Source organism: Rhinolophus hipposideros (assembly GCF_964194185.1).
Source record: "Rhinolophus hipposideros genome assembly, chromosome: 11".
Taxonomy (NCBI): domain Eukaryota; kingdom Metazoa; phylum Chordata; class Mammalia; order Chiroptera; family Rhinolophidae; genus Rhinolophus; species Rhinolophus hipposideros.
This window is the reverse complement of record NC_138057.1, coordinates 36,154,124-36,179,959: the sequence shown is the minus strand read 5'-3', so window position 1 is coordinate 36,179,959 and position 25,836 is coordinate 36,154,124. Positions and strand designations below refer to the sequence as shown.

General features: G+C 43.8%; 1 protein-coding gene across 1 annotated transcript in view; it reads right to left on the bottom strand.

Moving 5' to 3' along the window:
* Positions 1 to 3,822: 3,822 nt before the first annotated feature.
* The window catches only part of ENTREP1 (endosomal transmembrane epsin interactor 1), a gene marked incomplete at its 5' end in the record, with an annotated part of 60,188 nt that continues 38,174 nt past the window's right edge, over positions 3,823 to 25,836 (bottom strand). The window contains 8 exons of the mRNA XM_081067139.1: positions 3,823 to 4,738; positions 7,625 to 7,917; positions 10,211 to 10,363; positions 11,618 to 11,696; positions 11,855 to 11,984; positions 18,353 to 18,486; positions 18,621 to 18,728; positions 20,181 to 20,309. Coding sequence (XP_080923265.1) covers positions 4,535 to 4,738; positions 7,625 to 7,917; positions 10,211 to 10,363; positions 11,618 to 11,696; positions 11,855 to 11,984; positions 18,353 to 18,486; positions 18,621 to 18,728; positions 20,181 to 20,309 — 1,230 coding nt within the window. The 3' untranslated portion in view covers positions 3,823 to 4,534. The remainder of the gene's footprint in view (positions 4,739 to 7,624; positions 7,918 to 10,210; positions 10,364 to 11,617; positions 11,697 to 11,854; positions 11,985 to 18,352; positions 18,487 to 18,620; positions 18,729 to 20,180; positions 20,310 to 25,836) is intronic.

Below are 25,836 nucleotides of genomic sequence, written 5' to 3'. Positions count from 1 at the left end.
CCAGAGCTCTCTCTCTTTACTATGTGAGGACAGAGCAAGAAGGTGGCTGTCTGCAAGCCAGGAAGAGAGTCTCAGCAGACCCTGAATCTGCCAGCACCTTGATCTTGCACTTTCTAGCCTCCAGAACTGTGAAAATATGTTTCTGTTGATTAACCCACCCAATCTATGGCATGCTGTTCTATCAGCCCAAGCTGACTAAAACAGTTTTTAGTCCATTTACTATAATTTACAAACGTTTTCGGTCCATGACAGATTAGAGGGAAAAATTGGTCCTTCATCCCAAATAGTTTGAGAAGCTCTGAACTACACCAATAGCCCCGGTCCAGGAGCCAAAAGTACCCGTCTCCTGCCACTGCTCTGCTCTTGGCACTGAGCCTCAGTTTCCTCATTTACAAGCTGAGGGAGTAAAATGACTGGGCCCTTTGGAAAATATGGCAGACTCAGGCATTTAGGGGAGACGTAGACCTTTCCCATAAATCTTACTGAGATAGAAAAATTATAGGCAGTCAAGAAAATGGCCGTGGTAGAGGGAATTGAGGCAGAGACCATAACAAAGCCAGAGGAGATAACTTTAATAAGTTAATAGATTCAAATTGCAGTGATCGGCTCAGGTGTAGAGGGGGAGGAGGGCCACTCAGTAACAAAGGGATTCAAACTGAAAAACCCGCCCAAACTCTCAGCCCAGGTACAGGGAAGGACAGCCAATCAGCTTGCCAAGCTCACCAAGATTGACTGCCCGGGTATAGAAGACCAATCAGCTTTGACTCAGAGAGATTATAGTTCCCAGCACAGCCCCATCCACAGGGCATTTCGTTCGAATCCCCCCTCTCTGCGGACCTGGGGAGAGCTGTTTTTCTCTTGAACTTTTTGTCTTACGCTTTTGCAATAACACTGCTTCTGCTTAAACTTTGCTTGCCTCTCCGGATCTCCGTTTTCCATTCGTTGGCAATGGAGGGATCACATTCCTGGGAAAAATACACGAGGATCCTAATTCATCACCATCAGGTGGGGTGTTCCAAAGAAAGCAAGTCTTGGAGCAATTCTTCCCAGGCAGATATAAACATTCATTGGCAAGTTTGCACAAGACAGTTTGTAAGCTTGGGAAAGTCCTACTCTCTGTCCTCAGACCCAGGGATGCCCAGCTTCCGTGAAAGGTTAAAGCAGAGGTGACATCACTCTAAAGGAGCAGCTTGTGTCCTGGCCCATCCCATGACATCTCATAAGTGGGGACCAGATTCTTATACCTCATCGAAGCAATGCTTCTAGCCAGCCACAGATTTGAACATTGTCTACTTCAGTGAAAATGTATTCCAAATACTCCTCCTGGTAATTAATCAACCCTCTGGTATAATTTAGTAACTACATTTGAAATGCTTCATCAGCACCTCTGGACTCTGGATTCCGAAGGTACTCCAAATGCAAAAGAGGTGCCCTCCCTGTGTAATGCAATTATGTGTGCACGTGGGCATCACATTATTAATGCTTAAGTATTTTAAAGTATATGACACACAGACAAACTAACAGGGAGACAAATCAACGTGACCTCTAAGTTCCCTCCCCAGGCAAATATACTACATAAAATACTGTATTAGATACTATAATATATATTGTAATATGTACACTATATTTTTAATTTTAACATTCCTTAAGGTCTAAGAAGCAAGACAGAAATTAGTTTTCTGACTTCACCAATACCTTCAGATGTTGGAATGACATAACACATTCCCCAGGTTGTGAGGTCAAATCTTCAAAGCTGAGACAGGTTCCCACTTTCTCCTTATACACACCAAGTGATGCCGTGTCTTCATGTTCTCCTTTCCTCTTCTGGTTGTTGCTGGAAATTTCCCTTTCCTCAGGATTGCTGAGACCATCTCTGTGACTGGTCCCCCAAGGCTAGAAGGGGGACCTGTCCAAACTTGTGGCGCCCACCTGGCTTCCCTGAGCCTTCATGGCAGATGGTAAGGTCTGCAATGGCATTTGGAGGTGAGTGGTAAGGGGTTCAGAAGGGAAGATGAAAAGCAATCTAGGTGGTCGGGGGGAGGGAGAAGAAGCCCTCCTGGTGTGGGAAAAAACCAGAAGTCTAGAAAGGTGAGAAAGACCCAGACACACCTGAGTTGGGGAAAGCCAGTTCTTGTCTCCCCAGTCATGGGGGAGGAGAAAATTGGCGGGCTGTGAGCTCCTGGTCTCACCCCAAGACACTAGGTCAGGGGCAAATAAACAGCCATAGGAAAGGAAAGCAACTAGCCTGGGCTACATGGGTGGTCTGTGGGTGTCAGAGAGCCAGGGTGAGCCATGAGGCTTGTAACACAGTGGAGACTCTCAAAGAGGGCAGGGGGGCTTGCCCCACAGAAGTGGGTCAGCCTCCAGTGCACTGCTATGGGGCTGACAGTGAGGGCTTCTGAAGAAATGGAAAGATTGTGTGTTTGCATGGGGGATTCAATACCAGGGGACGGGTGGTGAGAATGGAGGAAATGTCCCTCTGGAAACCCCTGGAAACCTCTACCAACATAGCTCACCTAGAGATGTGGGCTAGACCCCAGCCTCTTTACAGGCCCCCATTCTTCCTTATTCCCAGGTCTCCTACCACAGCTCACTTTTCACCTCAGCTCAGTGCCTCCTAACAGTCTTTCCTTCTTCTTTACTCAGTTCCCTGACCTCTTCATGCCAGTGCTCACTCTGCCAAAGTGTGGGCTTGGAGCCCGGGGTGTCTGTATTTCCATAAAACAAGCTCAAAGTCTTAGCAACCACTTTCTCCTAGAAACAAGAAATGGAAAACTGCTACTACTTGGGAGGTTGGGCAATGGTTTCTGGAGATGGGCTGCTGGGGTGTGAATGGCCTCTCTAACACTTAACTTCTGAATGACCTTGGGCAAGTTACTGAACCTCATTTTCCTCATCTGTATAATGGGCATAATCACAGCTCCCACCTTTTAGGCTGGTATGAGGGTGAATGAGAGTGTAAAACCCTGAGCTCAGTGCCTGAAGCACAGGCAGTGCCCAGCAAAGGTAGCAGTCCTCTCCTTTGTACAGCTCCTCTCCTCCTTTATCCACATCCTGACCTAAACTAGTCTCTTCTACCGTGTTGCCCCGAAAATAAGACCTAGCCAGACCATCAGCTCTAATGCATTTTTTGGAGCAAAAATTAATATAAGACCCAGTATTATATTAATTAGATTAGATTAGATTAGATTAGATTATACCCAGTCTTGTAGTAAAATAAGACCAGGTCCTATATTAATTTTTGCTCCAAAAGATGCATTAGAGATGATTGTCCAGCTAGGTCTTATTTTCGGGGAAACACGGTATACATGTGACCTCTTGAAATGTAAATTAAATTCTTACTCCTGTTGAAAACTCTTCCATGGCAATTCATTGTCAGCATAAAATCCAACCTGAGGCTCCTCCTACCTCTCCTTTCATTCAGGGCTCCTTTCACAGCAGCCTCTAGTGCTGGAGGGCCTTGTATTGGCCATTCATTCCCTCTGCCTAAAACACCATTCCCTATCCCTCAAAGTCCACTTTAAATGTCATTTCCTCAAGAGACTTCTCCAACTGCCTCCTTCCTTCTTAGCACCAATCCCCAATATGCTGTCTTGACTGATTTATTGCTCATGGTTCCACTAGCAAGCAGCTCCATGAAGGCACCGAGCCAGGCACCTGCTGAATGAATGAGGGACACATTGTTATCCATGGGAATCGGAAGCCAAGGAGATTAAAATGGGTCAGTGGTCTGCCCAAACCGAACTACCGCTGCTCTAAGTTCCAAACCCTCAGAAAAGTAAGGCATGGCCAGCTCTGCGTACACAAATGTTGCACACCAAGCCCAGAGATCCAAAGTAAACATTTTTATTCTCAGTTCTGCCGTAGCCATCTGTAGTTCTGCAAGCATAAATAAAGGGAATCCACAAGAATACTCTCCCTAAATGTCTCTCATTACAACTTGTCACTGAAAACGTTTCCTGTTTTTCCTAAAGAGAGTGTGATTTCAGGGTGACCTAAGATGAGGCTGGACGATTTCAGATCAAGGTGAATCATCCATCCTTCTTCTGTGCCAATTCCTCCCTCACTGAGCCCAAGGCCGCAGGGAGCTAGCAATAGCAGTGCAGCAGACCTGTCCTTCCAGTGACAGAGAATTCCACGAAGAGGAGCCACGCCACGACGGGTGAGGGGCCACACCTCATCAGCCCCATGTGTGCCCACACCAGGGCAGGGGACCTGGCAGAGGAAGGGGAGAGGCTGCCTTCACAGCGTCCAGCTGGATGCGCCCCAAAACCAAACGATCTGGGAAGAACTTGCTCGTTCCCCCTGGAACACCTCGGTCAGCAGAAAATGGAGCCAAAGAGCAGGAACAAAATGTCCTCTGAAGTGCCCTCCTTTTTGAAGAGTTCCCAGACGGGGGCCCCAACCGCCAGCCCAGAAACTACACGGGGAGGAAGGGGATCCTTCCCCTCCGAGCCAGTGGCCTGCTGCCTTCCAGGGGCCATCTTCCTCTGGCCTGCTCCTCAGGTCATTGCAGGGGTCGGGCCGCTCCTTTTCACAGGACGGTCTCTCGGACGACACCGATGAGGCTGTGTGGCCGCTCAGCCTCCACCCGCCGGGGCCTCCTCTCGGCTCGGGGCCTCCCCGGCGGGACGAAGGTGCTCAGGTCTCCACAGCTCCGCAGGTGCAACAGGCCAGGCTGTCTCCGCGAGGGCAGCCAATGGGCCCTAGAAGTGCTGGGCTGCAATGGGGCCATTATCTTTGGGAGAATAAACAGGGTGGGGAGAGGTTAGGCTTCACCAGATGTGGTCCTGGGATCTGCTTCCTACCTCCATCCATGTAATGTTTAGTAGCCTTGAGAAAGAAAAATTGGGGGTGTCTTTTTCCCCAAAGGGGAACCCATTCAAAATTCCAGAGAGACTCTTAACAGATTGCCTTTTTTCTAACAAATTCCCCAAATTTCCTATGGTTTCAACTGTAGCCCTGCCTCACGTCACTGACTCATCTATTGCCAGGTCTTGCTTTATATTCAACATTCTCATCATCTCTTTTCCACTTTCCCTGTGGTCTAAGCCAGTGATTCTCACTGGGGTCTGCACATTACAGGACGGGAGGGGAGCCCGGCAGAAACGTGGATTCCCCTCTGCTCCCACACCAGTTCTGACATGTGAGTGTGGAGTGGGGCTCAAGTATCTGTACTTTTAACAAGAACCCAGGTGATACCGATGTACTTGAAAATTTGATAACCATTGGTTTGATATTGGGACCAGGGAATAAGTTTATAAAATGTGAACCAATCCAATGATGCTCCCAACTGACCTAATAACCCTTCAATAAACAACATAATAAACAACATCACAACTAGGCCAATTGATTTGTAAAAACTCTTAAGAATGGTTCCACTGCTACCGTGTTTCCCCAAAAATAAGACCGGGTCTTATATTAATGTTTGCTCCAAAAGACACATTAGGGCTTATGTTCAGGGGATGTCGTCCTGAAAAATCATGCTAGGGCTTATTTTCCGGTTAGGTCTTATTTTCGGGGAAACACGGTAGATCTATTTTTGCACTGTGCCACATGCATAACTTTAAATATATCATGATATCGCTTACTTTAGAAAAATGGCAAAAATATGGGAAATTCCTCATCCAAGTGAGATTGATGAGAACTGTCCAGTCGTACACATATTTTAAATTGCACAGTCACGTCTATATGACCTAAAATACTGTTAGCACCTTGGGGAAAACCCAGGTGCTTTATGATCACCAACATCATAGAATGATCTTTGGGATGACTTTTTGTTTAGTTTGTACCATTCTGAGATTTTAAGGTCATTAAAAGGTTAATCCCCCAAAGAGACATGACATTAGATTTGCTAACATTCTATTATTATATGTCTTAAGGTCTGTCCTTGTTTCCTGATTGAGAAGAAAATTCCAACTTTCATAGATGTCAACTGTTGTTATGTATATGTTCAGACCCATGGTTTTGATATTGGTAAAATCGAAATGGATCTAAAAATGCATTCTAGTAATAGAAAGTGAAAATGTGCCAAATCTGGGTAGAGTGAGCAATAAAAGTTCCTCTTCCCCTGCCCCTGCCTCCTTCTGTCTGAGGAGGGTGTGGCATTCTGAGCCGTCACCACGGGGCTCCAGTCTTGCAAGGCTCCAGCGGATGAGCTAAGGCGATTGCCACAATCCCACTACCTCAACTTTTATCCAGTCTGTGCACAAAGGTCCAGCAAATATTTGTAGCAATAGCATCTTTTGGATTCTAAGTGCTTGTTCTTCTTCTCCAGAGCAATTTTCCAGTGAACAAGACTTTGCAGAAGGTCCAGACCAACTGTTTGGCAGCTGTTCCAGCTCTTACCTCACCAGAGCTTGGAAGCCTTTGAGAAGAGACTCCAAATACTTGCTCCTGTGTAGCAGGTATCGGGGATGGACAGAGGGGATGAGGCAGGGAATGACATCTGGCGCCGATGAGGGACACCAGGATGTAAGTGTCTCCCCTGCACAGGCTACTAACTGGAGCCTGACCCCATACTGGCTGACAGCTGTTAGGAAGCAGACCACAAGAGTGTCCACAGTTCACATACATCTTCATGCGAGTAATCAAATCGCTCTTCTGCTCTCCTGGATCCCCTGAGGGGCTGGGAGAGAATTTGGCTTCTGGCCTCTGTAGGAAGAGGTCAACAGATGAAAAGGGGCAACAAAAAGGAAGTGACAGGAGGATTTATTCAATCTGCCTAAAAATTTACCTAGGTCCCTGTAGTTGGTAATGACCCTGAGAATCAGCCCAATCAACTCAGGCATTATTTGTTGGGCACTTTAATGCACCCAGGTACAGGCAGGTCACATTGTGCACGGATGTCTTCCACAGGCAGCCCACATACATGGAACAATGGAATAAATGCCTCAAAGGTGACTGCTTTTTTAAAATGGTAATTAATTAAAGCTGGGACCCATCCCCAGTTCTTATCAGAAGGAAATTCCCTTCAGTCAGAAATACAGGTGTAGAGACCACCTAGTTCAACCCTTCACTTTAAAGATGAGAAACCTGACGTGTAGGTGGACCATTTACATGCCCAAGTGTTTTTTTTCCCTGGTGGTTTCTGTTTAGGGGATTGCTTGTACTTTTTAACCTATGGAAAGGAAAAGGTGTTTATTCCTTTCTGTCCTATCAGCTTAGGTATCTTGCTAAACATTTCATGGGAATTTGAACAGCTCCCAGAATCTTGCCAGCATTAAAAGTCATGTATGTCTATCATTGTCAAAGGGCTGAAAAAAACATGCCATATGAAGGGAAACTTTCAAGATAGGCAATCAAATGCTGCGTGAGAACCACACGGCCCATACCCCTGGCTTTTATCTCCAAGCTACACCCACTTTTTTGTTTTCAGGCCTCCACATCCTGGAAAAAAATGGGTTTGTCTTCCTCTGTGCCAAGAACTTTGTGGAAAAGTCACCCCACCTGAAAAGAAAGTGCTCTAGCTTCCTGTCTCTCCCTTCACAGACCTCCTAACCACATTTCCCTGGATACAGTAACTATGAACTTACTGTGCCTTGGACAGGAAATTGGAGAAGCCACTTCGGCTTGTATAGAAATGAGTTATCTGACTCACACCAGATATTAAAAATAAAACTACCTGTTCTAGGAAACTGGCACTTGTGATGGCTTCCTCCATATGCTCCTCATCAGACTTCAAAACAGATTTAATGTTTTCTACGAGTTCATGGATGTCCGGGGTCATACTGCAGGAGGACTGCTCGAGGAACCTTGCCACCAGCAGCTTGGTGTCTATGTAAGACCTGTAATCTATTAAAGACCGGGGTCTGCATCGCGAAGCTCTGGCTCTCACACCCCTCCTCAAGGTCACAGCAGCCAGATCCGGTCTTCCCTCCGTCTGAGTTGCAGCTTCACAGCTGAGCACAGGGGCGGCTGTGGGCAAAGACAAACAACACGTACCCATTGGCCATGCCCCTGTGAACCCCACGCCTGCATCTGAAACCACACACACCACTGAACTCAGCGTGGAAAGCTCGTGACAAATGCCGATGGCCATGCACAGCTTGCTTTTCATTTTGCAAAAGGAAAAGGAAACCAAAACCGACCACTAGGACAAAAGCTTATTTCCTGAAGTGTAGTTCCAACAGGACGTGTCCCCAGGATAGTTTATTGCGCCACATAAAACACAACCCCCCAAGGTAAAGACGGAGGATAGAGAAGAGCACCCAGAAGGCAAACAATAACAGGGCATCAATCAGTTTCACGGGAAGATGACCAATACATGGGGATGGATGGGGCAAGCAGACAAAACCAAAAAACAAAAACAGTTGACCGATGAAAGAACATTCCAAGGCGGGGAGGATGGAGGAGCCACTTAAAGAGAAGGACTGAGGAGAGACGAGACTTGTGGGGTGGATGGAATGTCTGTCTTGACTGTACCTTTGTCCTAAACATCCTCAGGGACACTGTGCTGACTTATATTATCAGTGCTCACACCACGGCTGTGCAGCAGCTCTATGGCTGACTATTACAGAAAGAGCAGTCTAGGTGCAGAAAAATGACACGTCATTCCGGAAGTCAACAGCGGGCCTGGGAAATCCACCTCAGGCTCTAATTTCCACAACTACCTACTTCAGCAAGGGCATAAGGAAGGGCAGAACATTTCTACACTGTAGAGTGGCTGAAGGGAAACTGGAGCCTGGTCTCCCCAGGTTCATAAGCCAGCCAGAAGCCTTCAGTGTACACGACACTGGAGCCCTCAGGCTGCGCGGGCCTGATAAGCAGGGATTCAGATATTCAGGGAAGAAAGGAAGTGGGGGGAAGGGACAACATGGAGGAAGAGGAGCATCCTTTTCCTCTGAAGAAAGGTAGGCATGAGGGTCTCTAATCAAGGGTTGGCAGCGGTCCTCCTAGGCGGCCATAGGCATATCACAGAGAGCAGGAATCTTCCAGGAACATTCCCTACAGACACTCATCTGTGAGGACAGAGGCAGGACTGCACACTCAGTCACTTGAAGGCAACTTGGTCCCCTCCACAACGGAGGGCTCCAACAGGTAAACACGGGTCCTCCTCACCCCTGCAGCACTGTGGACTGGAAAGGGGCTCTGGAAAGATCTGTCTAAGCTGTGCAGACAGCAAAGTTCCTGGTGAAGCTGGCAGGTGGCCAGCTCGCGTCCTCCACTTGCCAGGGAGGGCAGAGACCCGCAGTGCAGAAGGGCCTGGGGAGGTGAGGGGCCAGGCTGCCAGCCCGCTGGGGTTGCAGAGGTCGCTCAGTCCCAGGTGGTGGGACTCCTCCCCACTCAGAAGCCACAGCAGAGACAAGAGGAGGGTTCTCTCTGGCTCCCACACGGTCAGTCCAGAGCTGCGGCAAACAACACAGGCTGTCAGAGGGATGGAACCGGGCTGTTTTAACAGGCGACACAGGGCCCCAGAGAGAGCCAGGTGAGAATATTCTCTGTGGAGAGCGTGAGGAGAGCATAGGCCACCTGGGAGAACAGGTCACCAAAAGAAGCCGGTGCTGGTAGGATTACAGGTTTTCGTTTTTCTTCGTTTCCTTTATATTTTATAATTTTCTACAATGAAGACATATTTGGAGATGTTCAGGAATTCATATACTCAGGGGAGCAAAAGGTGCAATGTTATTTTAAATTTTTTAAATTAAAACGAATTTTTCATTAATTCAAAAAACATCTGCACATAGACAAACTCAAAACAGAGAGGGAAGGAAAGGGAGTGTGAGTTTCACTCCATCCAAAGTTCTTAAAACAAGGTCAGACTTAAACAATTCAACTTGCTCATGCAGAGTCAAAAGGTAACTATTATAATATTAAATTACAGAAGAGGGGATTAAAAAAAAAATACATCCCTTTGACTTTTTCCTTGAGAGGGAATGTTTATCCCCGCAGGATTGCGAGCATCTAGAAATGAAAACTAGGTTTGCCTTGTTTTGTTCGTGGAATACCTGCCACAGTACCATGTGCAACCAAATGCTTTTGATGAAAATGACTTAAAAAGAGAAAGAAGCCCTACCAGCCTTAAAAGACATGGCAGATGTATATTCCTAATACATATGTCGAATATCTTATGTTCCCCAGACCTGTTCACCTCCTTTGAGATATCTCTTGAACCTGAACCTCAGGGCCTGGGGTGGGCAGAGCCATCGGCTCTCACCTGACCCCTTGAGGCAAATAAGTGCTCTGTGGGAAGCTTAGGGCGCGACCTCACCTCTCTCCGCGGAATGATGGAGCACGGGGTCGCTCTTGGATCTTGTCCTCAGGGGCTGCAGGGCTCTCCAGCTTCTCACAGCATGCAGCGGGTTTGAGCTGGGTGTTGAAATGGATGCGCTTTCTTCTCCAGGTGTGTTAGGAATGTCCCCACCTGATTTTTTTTTTTAAGAGGAGAAACAAAAATTATTGCCCCAGATGCAGCCTCCCAAATGTCAGGCAGGAAACACCTGTGAGCCCAAACCTGCCCGGGGCGAGGGTAATGCAGTTAACAACATTTGCTTAGGCTGCTGGCCCAGTAGGTTTTCATTTCCCAACACGATGGGAAATGCTGCCCCTCCAGACCCCAAAACAAACAAAGACCTTTAAATCCAAGGACAAAATAAAGAAGCCCTGCCAAAATGTCAGGTTTTTTTCTAAAGGTGCCTAGCATCTTCTCCAGTGAAGCCCGCTGGCACAGCTTCAGGATTAGAAAGCTCCTAGCCATCTTATAGCTTCTGACCATTCAGTATAAGCAAGACTGGGTGGAAGGTAACCCCTGCAGGCTGCAAGCAAAGTGCAGGTAGAGGAGGTAGCAGCAGGCCAGGCTGTGAAACTCCCTGAAAGCCAAGTTAAAGAGCCAGTGACCACTAAATGAATCAGTAAAACCACTCCGGAACTGGATACGTTCTGCTCAGGAAAAGAAAATCACGCCATGTGTGAGCCTGAGCTGTGGTCTGAGAAACTTTTTTTTTAAGAAATGGAAGAATTACAAACACACTTAGGAAACAGAACACTGCTGCATAATTCTGTATAAGATGGAAGGTGAACAGAACGGAAACCCAGTTCGAAGTCGCACTGCTGAAAAATTACCTCTGTCGAAAATAGCTAAAAGTCGATCCATTATCACCATGTGCAAATTTGTGCTGGTGGACAACTCTCTGGGCCATGTGAAATCTCCTCAAAGAGAGAAAGCTGTAACAATGTTCCCTTAAACTACAAGGATAAATATAAACTGACTTTAGTCTTTAATGCAGGACTGGAAATAAGAAATCACTACACGTTAAGGCAGCATGGTCTGGGTCCTAGGTCATAAATAATAGCACAACCTCACAGCCAATCACCTGCGATAAATGAAATGCTTTTTTTCCCTTCAAAAGAGCGTATCTTATCCCAGGAGAATATAAAAACCCTGAGAATTGGCTGGTTATTAATAAAAGACTCTAAGGATATCTGTGTTTCTGTTCACATGTTAATTCCCACTTATACACCCTCAAAGGTTATAGTATTTTGACACCTGGAAAGGCTGTAACTTGAATCATTTGCTCCCAGAATATCTGACCTCCAACAAACTATCATACAGATCATTATTTTGTCATGTTTTAATTTACTGACTCACAAGCGTGGGCAGCGATGATGGGTTTCTTACCTTGAGTCACTGCCATGCACATCGGTTCTGAAGAGCTCGTGGCAGCTTCTGATCCTTCTGGGATTTGGAATGAAGGTCCCTGCATCACAGGAAATAGAGGGCTATTTGTTGATATACAACTCGAGCATCATCGGACTCGGTGAACTTAACAAGATCGGCGAGGCACAGTCTCCCACTGCTTTCTGTGCTTTTCCTACTTGTGGTCAACATACCAGAGAGGACCTCTATGGACAGTACCTGCTCCTGATCCAGCTGGTTCACCACAGCTTCATAAGGAGGCGGGGGGTCCAGAGGACAGAAGACTTCCACGCCTTTGATTCGTGCTCCATAGATATGCGGTAGTGGAATGATGTCAGGACCAACCATCCTAGGAAAAGCATGCTGGCATCAGGAAGCGCATTCTAGGGCCTGGCCGTCTGACATAAGTAGCTCCTGCATGGTGGTCTTTGCAGCTACGAGGTTGTCCTTCGGCAAGTGACAATGTATAAAAGGCAATACCATCATTCCTTTTAAACCCACTAGGCAAACAGGAAATAATGATCCATAAGAGACTAAAAGCAGATTAGTGGTTGCCAAGGGCTGGGATCATGGGGAGGGACCGCTTCATGGTACGGGATCTCCTTGGAGGTGATGAAAATGGTTTAGAACTAGATGGAGATGATGATTGTACCATATGGTGAATGGGCTCAATGCCACTCAATTGTACACTTTCAAATGTTTCCATTTCATGTTATATGAATTTCACCTCAAAGAAAAACAACAAAACAGAACAAAACCAGGGACTCAGGGAAACTCAATTATTTCTTACATTAATATATGACAAGTTTCTGCCTGGGTGTCCCTAATGTCTGATTCACGGCAGGAACTCCCTACTAGTTAAACAATATTTGAAAGGATAAATAAATTTGATCAAGTAAAGCAAGTAATATCATAGCTCAGAGACAAAGCAGACTACTGCAGGAGGAAACACACAGTGGCCCGTACTGAAGGTGCTCATTCAGCAAATACTGAGCGCTTGCTCCATGCTAGGTACTGTGGTTTGTGTCCTGTGGGTGAGGCATCCTGGATAGCAAAACAGCAAAATCAAAAGGAAAAAACCCACAAGATGTTCTGCCAGTGTCCATAGAAAAGTACACACACACATTATCTAGGTAGCAAAGAACATACATTTTAAAATAATAGTTAAAACTACAGGAAGGTATTATGCGAAGTGAAATATGTCGAACAGAGAAAGATAAATGCCATATGATCTCATTTAGATATGGAATCTAAAGAACAAAATGAACAAACAAAAACAGAAACAGACTCACACAGAGAACAAACTGATGGTTGCTGGATGAGAGGGGGTTGGGAGCTGGGTGAAAAAGGTGAAGGGATTAAGAAGTACAAATTGGTTGTTACGAAATCGTCATAGGGATATAAAGTGCAGCACAGAGAATATAGGCAAAAATATTATAATAACTATGTATAATGCCAGGTGGGAACTAATCGGGGGAAGGGCATCACTTATTAAATTATATAAATGTCTAACTGCTATGCTATACACCTAAAATTAATATAAAATAATATTGAATGTTAACTGTAATTGAAAATAAATAAATTTTAAAATGAAAAACAATAGTTAACAATACATGGAAGTTTGTACCTTTTAATGGAACTTCCAGTTATAAAATAAATAAGTCTTGGGAATGTAATGTACAGCATGGTGACTCTAGTTAATAATATGTATTGTACGTTTGAAAGTTGTTAAGAGAGTAGATCTTAAAAGTTCTCACCACAAGAAAAACTTTTAAACTACGTGTGGTGATGGACATTAACTAGAATTATTATGGTGATCGTTTTGCAATACAGACAAATAGCGAAGCATTACACTGTACACCTGAAATTGTATTCTATTTCAATTATATCTCATTTTTTTAAAAATACACAGAAGACCAAAAAAACCTGTACTCAGCCACGGGACACAGGAAAATGAAGGGGAAAAAAAGCAAAGTTTAACATCTATTCTTTTCTTTAATTTTTTAAAACTTTTTATTTATTTTAAGTGTGTTTTCTCCAGGACCCATCATCTCCAAGTGAAGTAGTTGTTTCAATCTAGTTGTGGAAGGCACAGCTCACAGTGGCCCATGTGGGGATCAAACTGGCAACCTTGTTGTTAAGAGTGCCACAGGCTAACCAACTGAGCTAACCAGCCACCCACTATTAACATCTGTTCTTGAAATGCAAAAATGGACATAAGCTAAAAGAGACTAAACACCAAGCAACTCCAGGAATCCCAGACCCTTCCTGGACCTGACCGAAGACGGTCCAATGAACAAGGTGACTTGTTTTACTCAATGAGACCTAGGGACTCCTTCTGTCCTCCCCAGAGGGCGAATCTTCAATCCTTAATTAGCACAACCCTCATGAGCTGTCCTTCTGGCACTTACAAACCCTGACTTCTCCCCCTCTGCCAATTCTGCCAGTATCTCTTCACTGCTGTGCCCTTGCCAGGAAAGTTAATATCCCTGTTTGCTTGTTAGCCCTAGTGGTCTTTGTTTTATATTCCCAGACCAGTGACTGCCTATACAGCATGTTCACAGAGAACAGAGGGCTGGCGTAGGGCCAAGAGTTCACAGGAAAAGCCTTCCATTTTTAGATCCTAAACTACAACAGAATCTCATCAAGAAAAAATAAACAACTGGTGTGGAGGGGCATACTAATAAACTCCAGGGGTAGAGGGGCATACTATCCACATCGAACGCGAAATAAATGGTTTCTACGGTGGTTATGAAAATGACCAGGAAAGCCTCATTTTGATGAAAGATCCTGTTGGGGTTGATGCAGAAGGAAAGTTTCTTTCCTATTCAGCAGCTTTTCCTTATTTTATCTCTTTGGGTAAATAAGGACCCAAAGAGATGGAGGGAAATGGGTCTGCTAGCCCCTGACAGGTTGTTTGCTGATTCCTTGTGGCTCTCAACCTCGGCTACAGAGTAGAATCACCTAGGAAGGTTTCTAAACTATGGATGGCCTAGCCTCACTTCTAGAAATTCTGCTCTAATTGTCTGTGATGGACCCCAGGTATCTGTAGGTTGTCAGTGCCCCCAGGTGATTGCAATGCACAGCCAAGATTGAGACCACCACAAACGGAAATGCATCATGGTGGCTGAAACTGAAACCCTGTTATATCTGGGAAAGGTGACCAGATGTGTATTAAGAATGAGTGTCTTAGGAAAATGGCTACCTGATAAGGCAGGGGTACGATTAAGGGCTAGATGTTTCTTAAGAGTAAGATACGTGCCAAGAACATTTTAATCCAGGCAACTAACAATGTTGAGCACAGTCTAAGCTTTTATTTTCAGAAAGATTTTTGTTTTTGTTTTCGTTTTTGCCCATGATCTCTTAACAATCCTCTCCCCAGCCATGTAACAATGCAGGTGAATAAGGAAACTGAGGCTCAGAAATGGTAAGAGAGCCACCCAGGGTCACCCTTTTAAGGGATTCTAGCAGAGCCTGGGCTCTTCCACGTTCATCCCAAAGTCTCCAGGAAACCTTCCCTGGTTGCTGTTCCTGAGCACTGAAAGATGAATAGGAAACCTAAGCAGACCATGCAAAATATGTTGTTCTGCTTTGATGCTACAAATAGGCCTTGAGAACTCATCCAAGGGTGATGGCAGCAACTACCATGCCCTGGACCAAAGAGTGATCTTCATCTACGTGCTGGTAAAGCCCTGCCCTTTTACTGGGCACATGGGGGTAGAGTTGCTGCCTTGGAGGGGGGAGCGAGGCAGAGGTGCTCTGCCCAACAGCTGAGCACTGGGGGAGCCCCTAGCAGAGCCTGGCTCCACGTGACAGTGGGTTTTGAAGCTTGTTAGGAAAGGAAATGGATGAGTTTTGTTGTCTTCATCTTTCAGAAATGCCCCGATCAATCTGGCTCTTCCTGCCTCTTCAATTTGCTACAGCGGGGAACATCCCCAGCGTACACCCACGACCACATTCCCCAGATAGTTGGGAGACTCTCCTTTTTGACTCCTGGCTCAAGCCAACTTCTGAGAATGCGGGACTCCCTACAGTTGTGGAGACAGGTTGTGCAGCCCGCTCTGGTGCTTACCAATCGATTCACAAAATAGATACCCCATCTTTGGACAGAAGCCTTGACTGCAACCAAGCTTCTGTTTATGACAGTAACTTGAGGAGCCCTTTCTCAAGAAGATACCAATGCATGAAGTGGTTGTATTTATAGAAGGTAAATAAATAAACCTCTTCTTAGAGGTCATAATGCTTCACAGGAAATGGGGAGCCTTGATTGCACGAAAACATTTAACATAACTCGTGGAAATTTTAAGAAAACATTCGTTAATATTTTGCCTGCCTGCTTGCGAGAAAGAAAATTACCAGTTGGGGTTAAACAGCCAGTGTCTACAACGTTGATTTAGACTGAGACTCTAGCAAAGTCGGCAAAACTTAAAACTGTCTTTGATAGAACATGTATCTAAAGGTAAATACATTTAGCCATTTTAAAAAGGAAAGTGGGCTGCACTCCGATATTGGCAAAACTTCAGAAAAGGAGAGTGTTTGCCCTATGGAGATATGATCCATAGGCTCCAGGTATATATTTTAGGACGAGCAGTGTCTTCTTTCTCACAAGGGTGTTTTGCTTTAACACCCTCCCCACTCCACCTTACCCCCATTACTTCTGGAAAATTCTGAATGGTAATGCCCTTCTTGAAGAGAAAGTTGTCTATCTTCCAACCTGGATTTGGCCACGGGCTGTCTCAGGACTGAGAAGGACAAATCCAGGGAAGCATACAGATCCTCCAAGAGCAGAAATACCCACACTGCTAAACATGACCGTGGAGGAACAGAGAGGAGAATGGAAGGTCGGGGGCATCTACAGGGCTCTGTTGGACAACACGACTTCTAAACCTACATGAGTCACTTTCCCTTTCTGCTACTGTAGGAAATTAAATCTGTCTGTTGCCTCCTCTTAGGTCAACCGAGTGCCCATGCACAGCCTCTGGGTGCCAAGGAATTCCTCTTGAAGAGGGCATTTCTCTTCCCAACCATGAAATAACAGGCATTTTTACTGTCCTCCCATGTGCCCTCCGTACCCAGCCTGAGACTGGGCTAAGATTTTAGCAAATGTGTCCTAATGTACACAAAGAATATGGGTTTTGTTGCTCTGTCTCTCTAGCCCCTGTAATTCTTGGCACATTTCTTAAGAGACTAGGATTGCTGTCCTGGCCCCTGAAGCTTCAAAATTTCCACATACCACTCACTCCCTAAACCACGGGGAAGCCGAGCTGTCCCCCAGGCCGCCCCAGCCCCCCTGTCCAGTCAGCTGACATCCCCTCTGGCTTTGTGGGTATCTTAACCTCTGCCTCGGCCTCGGCGGTGAGAAGGGGACAGTCTGGAGATGGGGTTTAGGTATGACTCACAGGGACAAGTCAAAAAGAGGATCCATTGAAAAGAACACAAAAGCATCTGGTGGTAGCTCCCACTGTGACCTGTTTCAAAGTCACATATGGCTGCCCTGAGCATTAAAAAATGGATTTTAAAAAACCCCAAGCTTGGCATCAAATCTGTTTGACAGCTCTCCACAAATACCTCAGGGATTAAAAAGTAAAACTTCCTGGCCTCCTGAATATCGAGCTAAAGACACTAGCCTTTCTATAGAATGTAGAGATTCTTTTTTGGAAGCTTAAACATAGCCTTGCTTATCCTCTAAATTCAGCTTAAGGTCACTTCCTCTAGGAAGCCTACCTTGATTGCCTGGCTCTTTCTTCAACCTCTCTGCAGCCCACCCACCAGGTTAGGTGGCCCTCTGTGCGCTTAAATTCTCTCTTTTGAGTCCTACTGTGATCCTAACAACATTCATTTTGAATGACCTACATTGGGAGCTCCTTGATAAGGGGAGAAGGTGAGTCTAACTCATTTTGAAGCTCAATAACCCAGCACAGTGACTAGTAAGCAGCAGATTGAGTAAATGTTTGTTGAATGAATAAATGCAGTTATTCAACAGAGAGTTACAATTCTAGAAGTCACTAAGAATTAGAGTAAGGCATGCAGCATTTCATTCTACAAAAATACAATTCTACAAGTAATACTTCCAAAGAGTTAAGAAACCGATGATCAAATTTTGAGCTAGAATTTGAAAAGGAAAATAAGCATGGTGTCTAATTTTTCTAGACCAGAGAAAAGTAATTAATAATTCATCTTTTTTTAATGGCTGGGAAGAATTTCATGATTTGGGGATCTGCTGATGGCGTTATAATGAATATCGATTTGTCCTAACTGAGCACGTTTCCATGACAACAGCAGCTCTCAATCATGTCAAATTACAGCAGTTATCTCACTAGGTGTCACTTTTCCTAGGAAGCTAATTGAAATTGAAAAAGTATATCCTTAGGTCGAGGTTTGACTTTTCTTTGGTTTCATGCAGTTTATCAGAGAGAGAGAGAGAGAGAGAGAGAGAGAGAGAGAGAGAGAGAGAGAGAGAGACAGAGAGAGAGACAGAGAGAGAGAGAGACAGAGAGAGAGACAGAGAGAGAGAGAAAGAGAGAGAGAGAGAGAGAGAGAGAGAGAGAGAGAGAGAGGAAAATAGAAAATCCTAAAAACTAATGCAGTATGTCTAGATTTCAGAGAGAAGTCAGAGCTCATGCTATGAGTTCTGGAGTCCCTTCAGTCTTCAAAACCAAGAGTACCCAGCATCCCAAATAGAACCGGGGTTGGGGCGGGGGAGCTTAAGAATGATACCTGCGGTTCATCCGGGGTGTGCATGAGTAAAATGTGGCGAAATAGGAAGGGGGAGGCACTGGCGGCACGAAATCATCAGGATCTGGGATGCGTCCGTGTTCTTCCACTTCTTCAGCAGAAATCTGGGATTCATCCTAAGGAAACAGCACCTCCGTTAGTCAACAGCCTTCACTACAAAGGCTGGAAGAGAAAAACAATGGAGTACACAGACAGGTCCCAGGCGGGCTCGGCAGAAACACCGTCATGGAGCCACCGTGCATGGACTTACGCTGCAGGATCTTCTGGCTGCAAATATCTGGAGGTAGCGAAGGGCGGCTGCCACCAAGCAGACAGTGGTAGTCAGGGCATTCAAGGCACACAAGGCGAAAAGGACTTTCTAGGACAAGAAAACAATGAAACCACTGAGTACTGCAAAGCACGTGACCAGAATGCAATATAAAAACCTTAAAAATAATAATAACACTGTCCCAATAAGACAATCCTCATGAGAAAATGCACATTGCAGGGCTTAGGGAAAATGCACACGGTAAGTGCTGAAATAAATGCTGGTGATTATTATGACTCTCATGCAATAGTGAGTACTTCTTAATTTGCAAAACTTATCCTAGAAACTTCCTGTCCCAAAAAGACCAGATACTACAATATTTCTTTCTGCTGTCTGGAAAAATTCCTTCCAGGAGAGCAATGAGTTTCTCTTCCAAAATTGGCGTCCCCCAGTGACATCAATTCCCAGCCTCCCCCTCCCACAGCCCCGCACCAGGACAGCTGGCTGCTTGATTTGTGGCCACTGATTCTATTTCAGGAGCTACTGGCAGAGCTGCTGGGGGCACACAACTAGGACAAAGGAGGGGGGAGGCCTCCCAAGTGTAAACAGGGCTTTTCTCTTATAAACACACATCTCAAAATAGCAGCAAAGGCAATTCCAAAAGTTTCTGTTGCCACAGTCCTGGCTCCTGAGTGGGGATTTCCCCAAGCTCAGTCCTGGCTCAGAAAGTATGGGGGTGACTCAGCTACCAAAAAACCAGAAGCCAAAGAAAGAGGGCCATTTTTACATCATGCATAACCCAGAGAGCTGGCAGCTTCTCTCTCTGCTTAGAGATTCCTGCTTCCCACAAAAAACAAACCCAAAACAAAGATCTAAAGAAAGCCATTAGTAGTCGACTATCCAAAAACTAACACCTAAGGATTCACCAACCCATCTTGTCACCCACTGGGCTAATGTGCCTTAAGTCAGGACACAATTTTCATCCAATTCCCGAATAAAGGTTAATCTTGTATTTCTCTTCAACTGGGATCATTTGTTTTTCATCTCTTTTGCTTAGTATCGTTGTTGCATTTAAACAAGAAGTGCTTGAATTTCTCTTGTATTTTCTGGCCAATATCTCTCCTTAGTCTATGTGTCCTAGAATGGCAGCGCTCATTTACACGAACAAAGGAATATCAGAACAATGACAAATGGGCATGCAATTTATAGGTTTTGGTAAAAGCTACATCATATATATGTAGCTACATATATCTGTGTACGTATGTACATGTGTATAAAAACATATATACATACGTATGTATATATTTAGGCTCCTTTACATTTTTTACTATCATATAATTCTTGAACACAAAGAAAGCCATCCACATGTAGTTTAAGAGACACAATAATCTGTGGCTCTTTCTGTGTTCGATTCTGTCTCTGGGTCCCTGATGAGGGGTTGCTCAGGTCTCCTTTCAGCAGTGTCACTGTTTGAAGGAGGTCACGGGGTAGGGATATTTCAAGTAACTGTGCCTTCTCTGGGGACCCTGTGGTGTATCTATTGCTGGAATCCATTTCAGGTACCTTAAGTAGAAGGTGAACGGCGCTACAAGGCTGAACCGGGAAGAGTTTCAAGGCATTTTCTTTGTCTGTGCATTTGGCTGGTTGAAATTCTTCACAACAGAAGCAAATCTTGCCTTCACCTAAGTCCACCTTAAGAGGGAGACGCAGAACAATAATTCAATTATTAAGAAAAAATACACAGGCTACACTACAGACCGCCAATCCCACAGAATGAGATGTGGCAGGGTTCAGAGTCAGGCAGTGCCTGTATCAGGACAGGCTAGGGTACGCTGTGGTAGCAGCCAGCCCCCAAATTCCCGGGGCTTAGCCAACCAAGGTTATTTCTTGAATATGCTACATGTCCATTGTAGGTCAGTAGGGGACTCTGCTCATCATATTCCCTTAGATACACAGGTTGATGGAGTATCTACCATCTCAGGATTGATCTTCACTATGCCAGAGAGATGGAGAACACAAGACGAACGCTGTTTCCCCGAAAATAAGACCCAGCCGGACAATAAGCTCTAATGCATCTTTTGGAGCAAAAATTAATATAAGACCCAGTACTATTATATTATATTTATTATATTATATATGCTATGTTATGTTATGTTATGTTATGTTATGTTATGTTATGTTATGTTATGTTATGTTATGTTATGTTCCCGGTCTTATAGTAAAATAAGACCGGGTCTTATATTAATTTTTGCTCTAAAAGACACAGTAGAGCTGATTATCCAGCGAGGTCTTATTTTCGGGAAAACACAGAATCACACATTGGCACTTAAAGTAGGGTTGCCAGATAAACCGCAGGATGTTCAGTTAAACTTGAATTCAGATAAACAACAGACCGTTTTTTAGTATATGTCCCAAATACTGCATAAGACATATTTATAGTAAACAAACAAACAAACAAAAAACCTATTAGCTGTCTATTTGAAATTCTAATTTAATTGGGTATCCTGTAATTTTATTGGCTAAACCTGTTAACCCCAGCTTAAATGTTCCTCTTGGAAATGACACTCATCCCTTTAGCTCACATATCATTGCGAAAGTAAATCATAAAGCCCCACCAAACTCCAAGAGGACAGGAAAGATCAATCTAACATGTGCCTGTAAGAAACCCAGGGTGTATTTGGTGTACAGTAGCCCTAAACCATGTAGGCTCTTTAAGATCTCTTAGTTCATATCTTCCGTATTTTCTTTGTTGACATGGTAACATCACTGATGAGTAATCTTATATATATTTTAGAGAGATGCTTTGCAAACTTTTGGTCACTTTTCCAAGTTTCCCTTAAGTCAAGTTGTGAAAATAAGTAATACCTGATTATAGCTCATAAGACTCATAATCTAGAGGCAAAGGTTTGTTCTTACTTGCTCTGCTGCTTCAGCTGTTGAAGTTGACTATCCTATCTTGGCTGAAAAAAAAGGCCACACCTCTTTCACACTTGTTAACCAGGCAGCTTTGACTTTACTAGCTGCAAATTTCTGAAGAAATCTTTAAGAATGACTGACCATCTGTAATGTTTCAGTTACTAAACAAAACAAAAAAGTTTTTCTTACTGAATTAAGATTCTTACAATCTCATCTTAGTAATAAATTTCATGATATTTTTCCAAATTATGAGTTCCTTATAACACCAGTTGAGTAGGAAGCTAAAGAAAAATAATTCCACCACTGGATTGCACATTTTTTGGCTTGGTTATAGTTTTCCTTCTTTTTTTGAGATGGAACTTACACACACACACACACACACACACAATTTACATACACAAACCTAAGCATACCATTCAAAGAATTCTGAGCAATGCATACACCTGTGTAACCGAAACCCTTATGAACATAGAGGACATTACTGTCAAGAGTGCGTTTCCTCACACCCCTCCCCATCAATCTCTGCCCACACCCTCCCGGAGACAACCACTGTTTTGATTTTTTTTTCTACATAGATTAGTGTTGCCTCTTCCAGAATTCCAAGGATTCTGTAACATTTCCTTGTCCTTATACCACATTGAAAAGGATACATTATATCAAACATTGATGCCCAGACTTTGATACAAAGTCTCCCTCTGATTACAAAGAATTATAATTAGAGTTACCAGAACGTACTCCATAATCTTATCAATTCATCCCCACTTGGTCTCTGTCCTTTCCTGGTTTGTTCATGGGGATTATTGCAACAATGTCCTCACACCTAGATCCACAACCCCGCCCCCTAAAGACACACAGGGCACAGGCTGTTTATATTTGAATTTTTCTTCCATTGTCTCACATTTTTTTTAGTATATGTGCTGCCGAAGCGAGCACCATTGTCTCACATTTTAAAAGATACATCCTGCTACACTAGATTTTTGCCTTTCAAAGGAAAACGATGGTGCCCATTCAGACAGGATTTCTCTAGGCAGGGTCAAGGCCAATGGGAACTTTTCTTTTCTCTCAGGGATTACTGGCTTTTCTTGGCCCCTCTTCCATAATTAATAACAGTCCTTACACTGGGCTAAATTCAGCAGGTAAATAGTACCCAGGGGGTTTCCTCCTTCAAAGTCTCCAACAGAGAACTTCCTGTTTTGCTACTTATAGCACTATTGAGTAGGAACAAATAAGCAGCTAACAGAGATGATACATTGATACATTCTGCACATGGGTACATGCTGCTCATGTTCACAAGGGCCTCTACTCTCCAAACAGGCACCAAGCTCACTTTTTCCAGAATGACACAGGGCAATTTCTATTTCTTGTACTTGTGTAAGCCTCAAGATCTTACCCAAAGATTCCACCTCCCTCAGTTAAGATGAGGTGTCATCTTACAAAGTACTCCCTTACCACAACGAGTCCATTCTTGATACAAGAGTTAAGAGAAACCAGGCCTGTGTGGGCTCTACACACATGGCTGCATTAGTCACGCACCAGACATCGGAATAGACAGAAACATTCCGGGTGAGCCAGTCTGGATGGCAAAATTTTCCAGATGAGTGAAGGTTAATCCTTTTAAACAAGACTATTTGAAAGTTTAATGATTATGCAAATGATAATGAATATCAATGAGTGTGCCCGGCTGATACAAGAAGCCCTGAGGCTCTGTACAAAATGCTTCCAAGCAACTGTGCATTTTGTGTTCAGTGTTCTTCCTGTTCCTGATCCTTCACCTCCCTTCTTAATCCCATCTCTGCTCTGATAGGTCAGCCGATAAAGAAATACACATGGTCAGGCAAGTTAAGAAAGTTTATTAAGTCTATTTTATTAAGAGAAAGTCTATTTTATTACGAGAAAGTCTATCGGGCTGAACAAAGACGGCTACAGCCCAGGCTGTACTTCTAAAGGAGCCTGTCTTGCCCCAAAGGAGGGGGTGAGGAAGGTTTAATAGGGGCTGTGCTGACAGGGTAGCATTGTTTGAATAGAAAATGCTGATGACTGCCTGTAAGCCAGTAGCTGTTTTGTGGCATTTTCTGTTATCAAAAGTTTGGCTCTGTCTGCTGGTGCAGGCCAACAGACATTTTGTTGTTTTCTTGCAGACATGGCTCTGTCTGGAAGTCAAGGTCTCTGAGACCCAACATTCAGAGACCTAACATGAAGTCAAGGTCTCTAACATTCAGAGACCTAACATGCTCAATGTTTCTAAAAACTAATTTTAACTTCTCACCAATCTCTAATCTACCTGCAAACAAATCTGTTCAAGTCTCCCCAATCCTAAGTGAAAAACATCCATCCTTCAATCTTGACACTATTAACTGAAGCTGTCATCCTCTTCTTCCTCCCACCATCACCCTATATTTTGACTCTCAACCCTAGAATCTTCTGGGAAGCTTTAAAAAGAAATGGGATGCCATCTTTAGCAATTAGGTAACTGCAAATTAAAGTAAGGATGAGATCTCCGTTCAGCCCCATTACACTGGAAAAAATTAAAGAGAAAGAAACACTTGTTGCAGGTGGAGGGTCACTGGTAGAAATGTGAGTTGAAGCCCTTTATTAAAGGAACTGGCAATACATTCTAAATTAAAAATACTTATTCCCCAACCACTTTGGAAAACCATTTAGTTGTTTTTTATAAAGTTAGACATCCAGTTGTCACATAACCCAGCAGTTCTACTGGTATATATTTACTCAAGAGAAATAAAAACAGGCCCACAAAAAAACCAAAAATCTATACAAAAATATCGCCCATAATTCTCCCAAACTAGAAATGCAAATGTCCATCAACAAGAGAATGGATAAAATAAATGGTAGTATCTACGTACAGTGAAATACTGCATCGCCAAAACCAGGAAAAAAAGCAAACAACTGATGTAACAGAAACAAAAACATGGATGAATCTCAAAAACTTCACATTCAGCAAAATAAGTCAGACACAAAAAGGTACAAATCATATGACTCCATATGTATGAAGGTCAAGAAAAGGCAAACTAATCTATGGGGAAAGAACTGGAACAGTGGTTGCCTATGACAGAGTAGAGACTGCCTGAGAGGAGATACCAGAGGACTTCCTTCCTTCCTTCTTTCTTTCCTTCCTTTGATCCTTCCTTCCTTCCTCCTTTCCTGTGTTTTTCCAGGACCCATCAGCTCCAAGTCAAGTAGTGTTTCAGTCTAGTTGTGGAGGGCGCGGCTCACAGTGGTCCATGCAGGGATGGAACCTTGTTGTTGAGAGCACGGCGCTCTAACCAACTGAGCTAACCAGCCACCCCTAGGACTTTCTAAAGTGCTAAAAATGTTCTAGATATTGTTAGGGGTATGCACATGAAAGTATTTGTCAAGATGAAAATACACATTGGTCAAAATTCAATGAACTGACACTGAAGATGTGTGTGTTTCACTGTTTGTAAATTTTATCTCAATTAAAAAAATAGTCATCAAATGGTTGAATGTGTAACAAAAACTGAGACAAGCAGAAGAACAATCACTGTCCCGGGAAGTGACTCCGGTTAGGGGAAAGCCCCCACAGGGACATGCGGGATGGTAGTCTAGCAGCGTTGTTTCTAGTGGACAAAACCCAAACCATGACAGACAAGAAAATAGAGAACTAACTTGTAAAGAAATAAAGGGTGTTACATCTGTTTCTACTATACCTTTAAGTGAGAAAAAAACAATATGCAGGGAAGTAGATACAATATAGCCCATTTAAAAAAAAATAGATTACGAATCACCCCGCCCCATACATATTTATGTAAGATTTTATGTGCATGAGAACATGAAAGGGAACGTCCCAGCTTGTTACCATGGATTTGGGGTGACTGATGTGAGTGAAGAGGGAAAGAGGAAAGGAGAGCATCTCCTCCCACAAAAGACTAAATCTGTCAAATAGCCTCCCTAATGAAAAACAATTACGGTATATGGTCCTGTTAAGGGAAAATTATGTGTTTTTATGCATAAAGAGATGCAAAAGGAAAATCATCAAGTAGTTAACTGTGCTATCCCAGAATAGTAAAATTTCAAATGATTTTTAAAAATTCTGTCATACACAAACACACACACACACACACACACACACAAAATTTTACAATTATATAATCAGAAATAATTGCAGAGTTGGTTTTGTGGTGGGAAATTTTTTAAATTAAAAATACACTTAAAAGCTAAAAAAATTAAAAAATTAACAACAAACAAACCAAAAAAAAACCCACCTCATGTCCAGGCCCCCACTCTAGAGCAATTAAGAATCTCTGGATGTGGGTGGGGCCCAAGT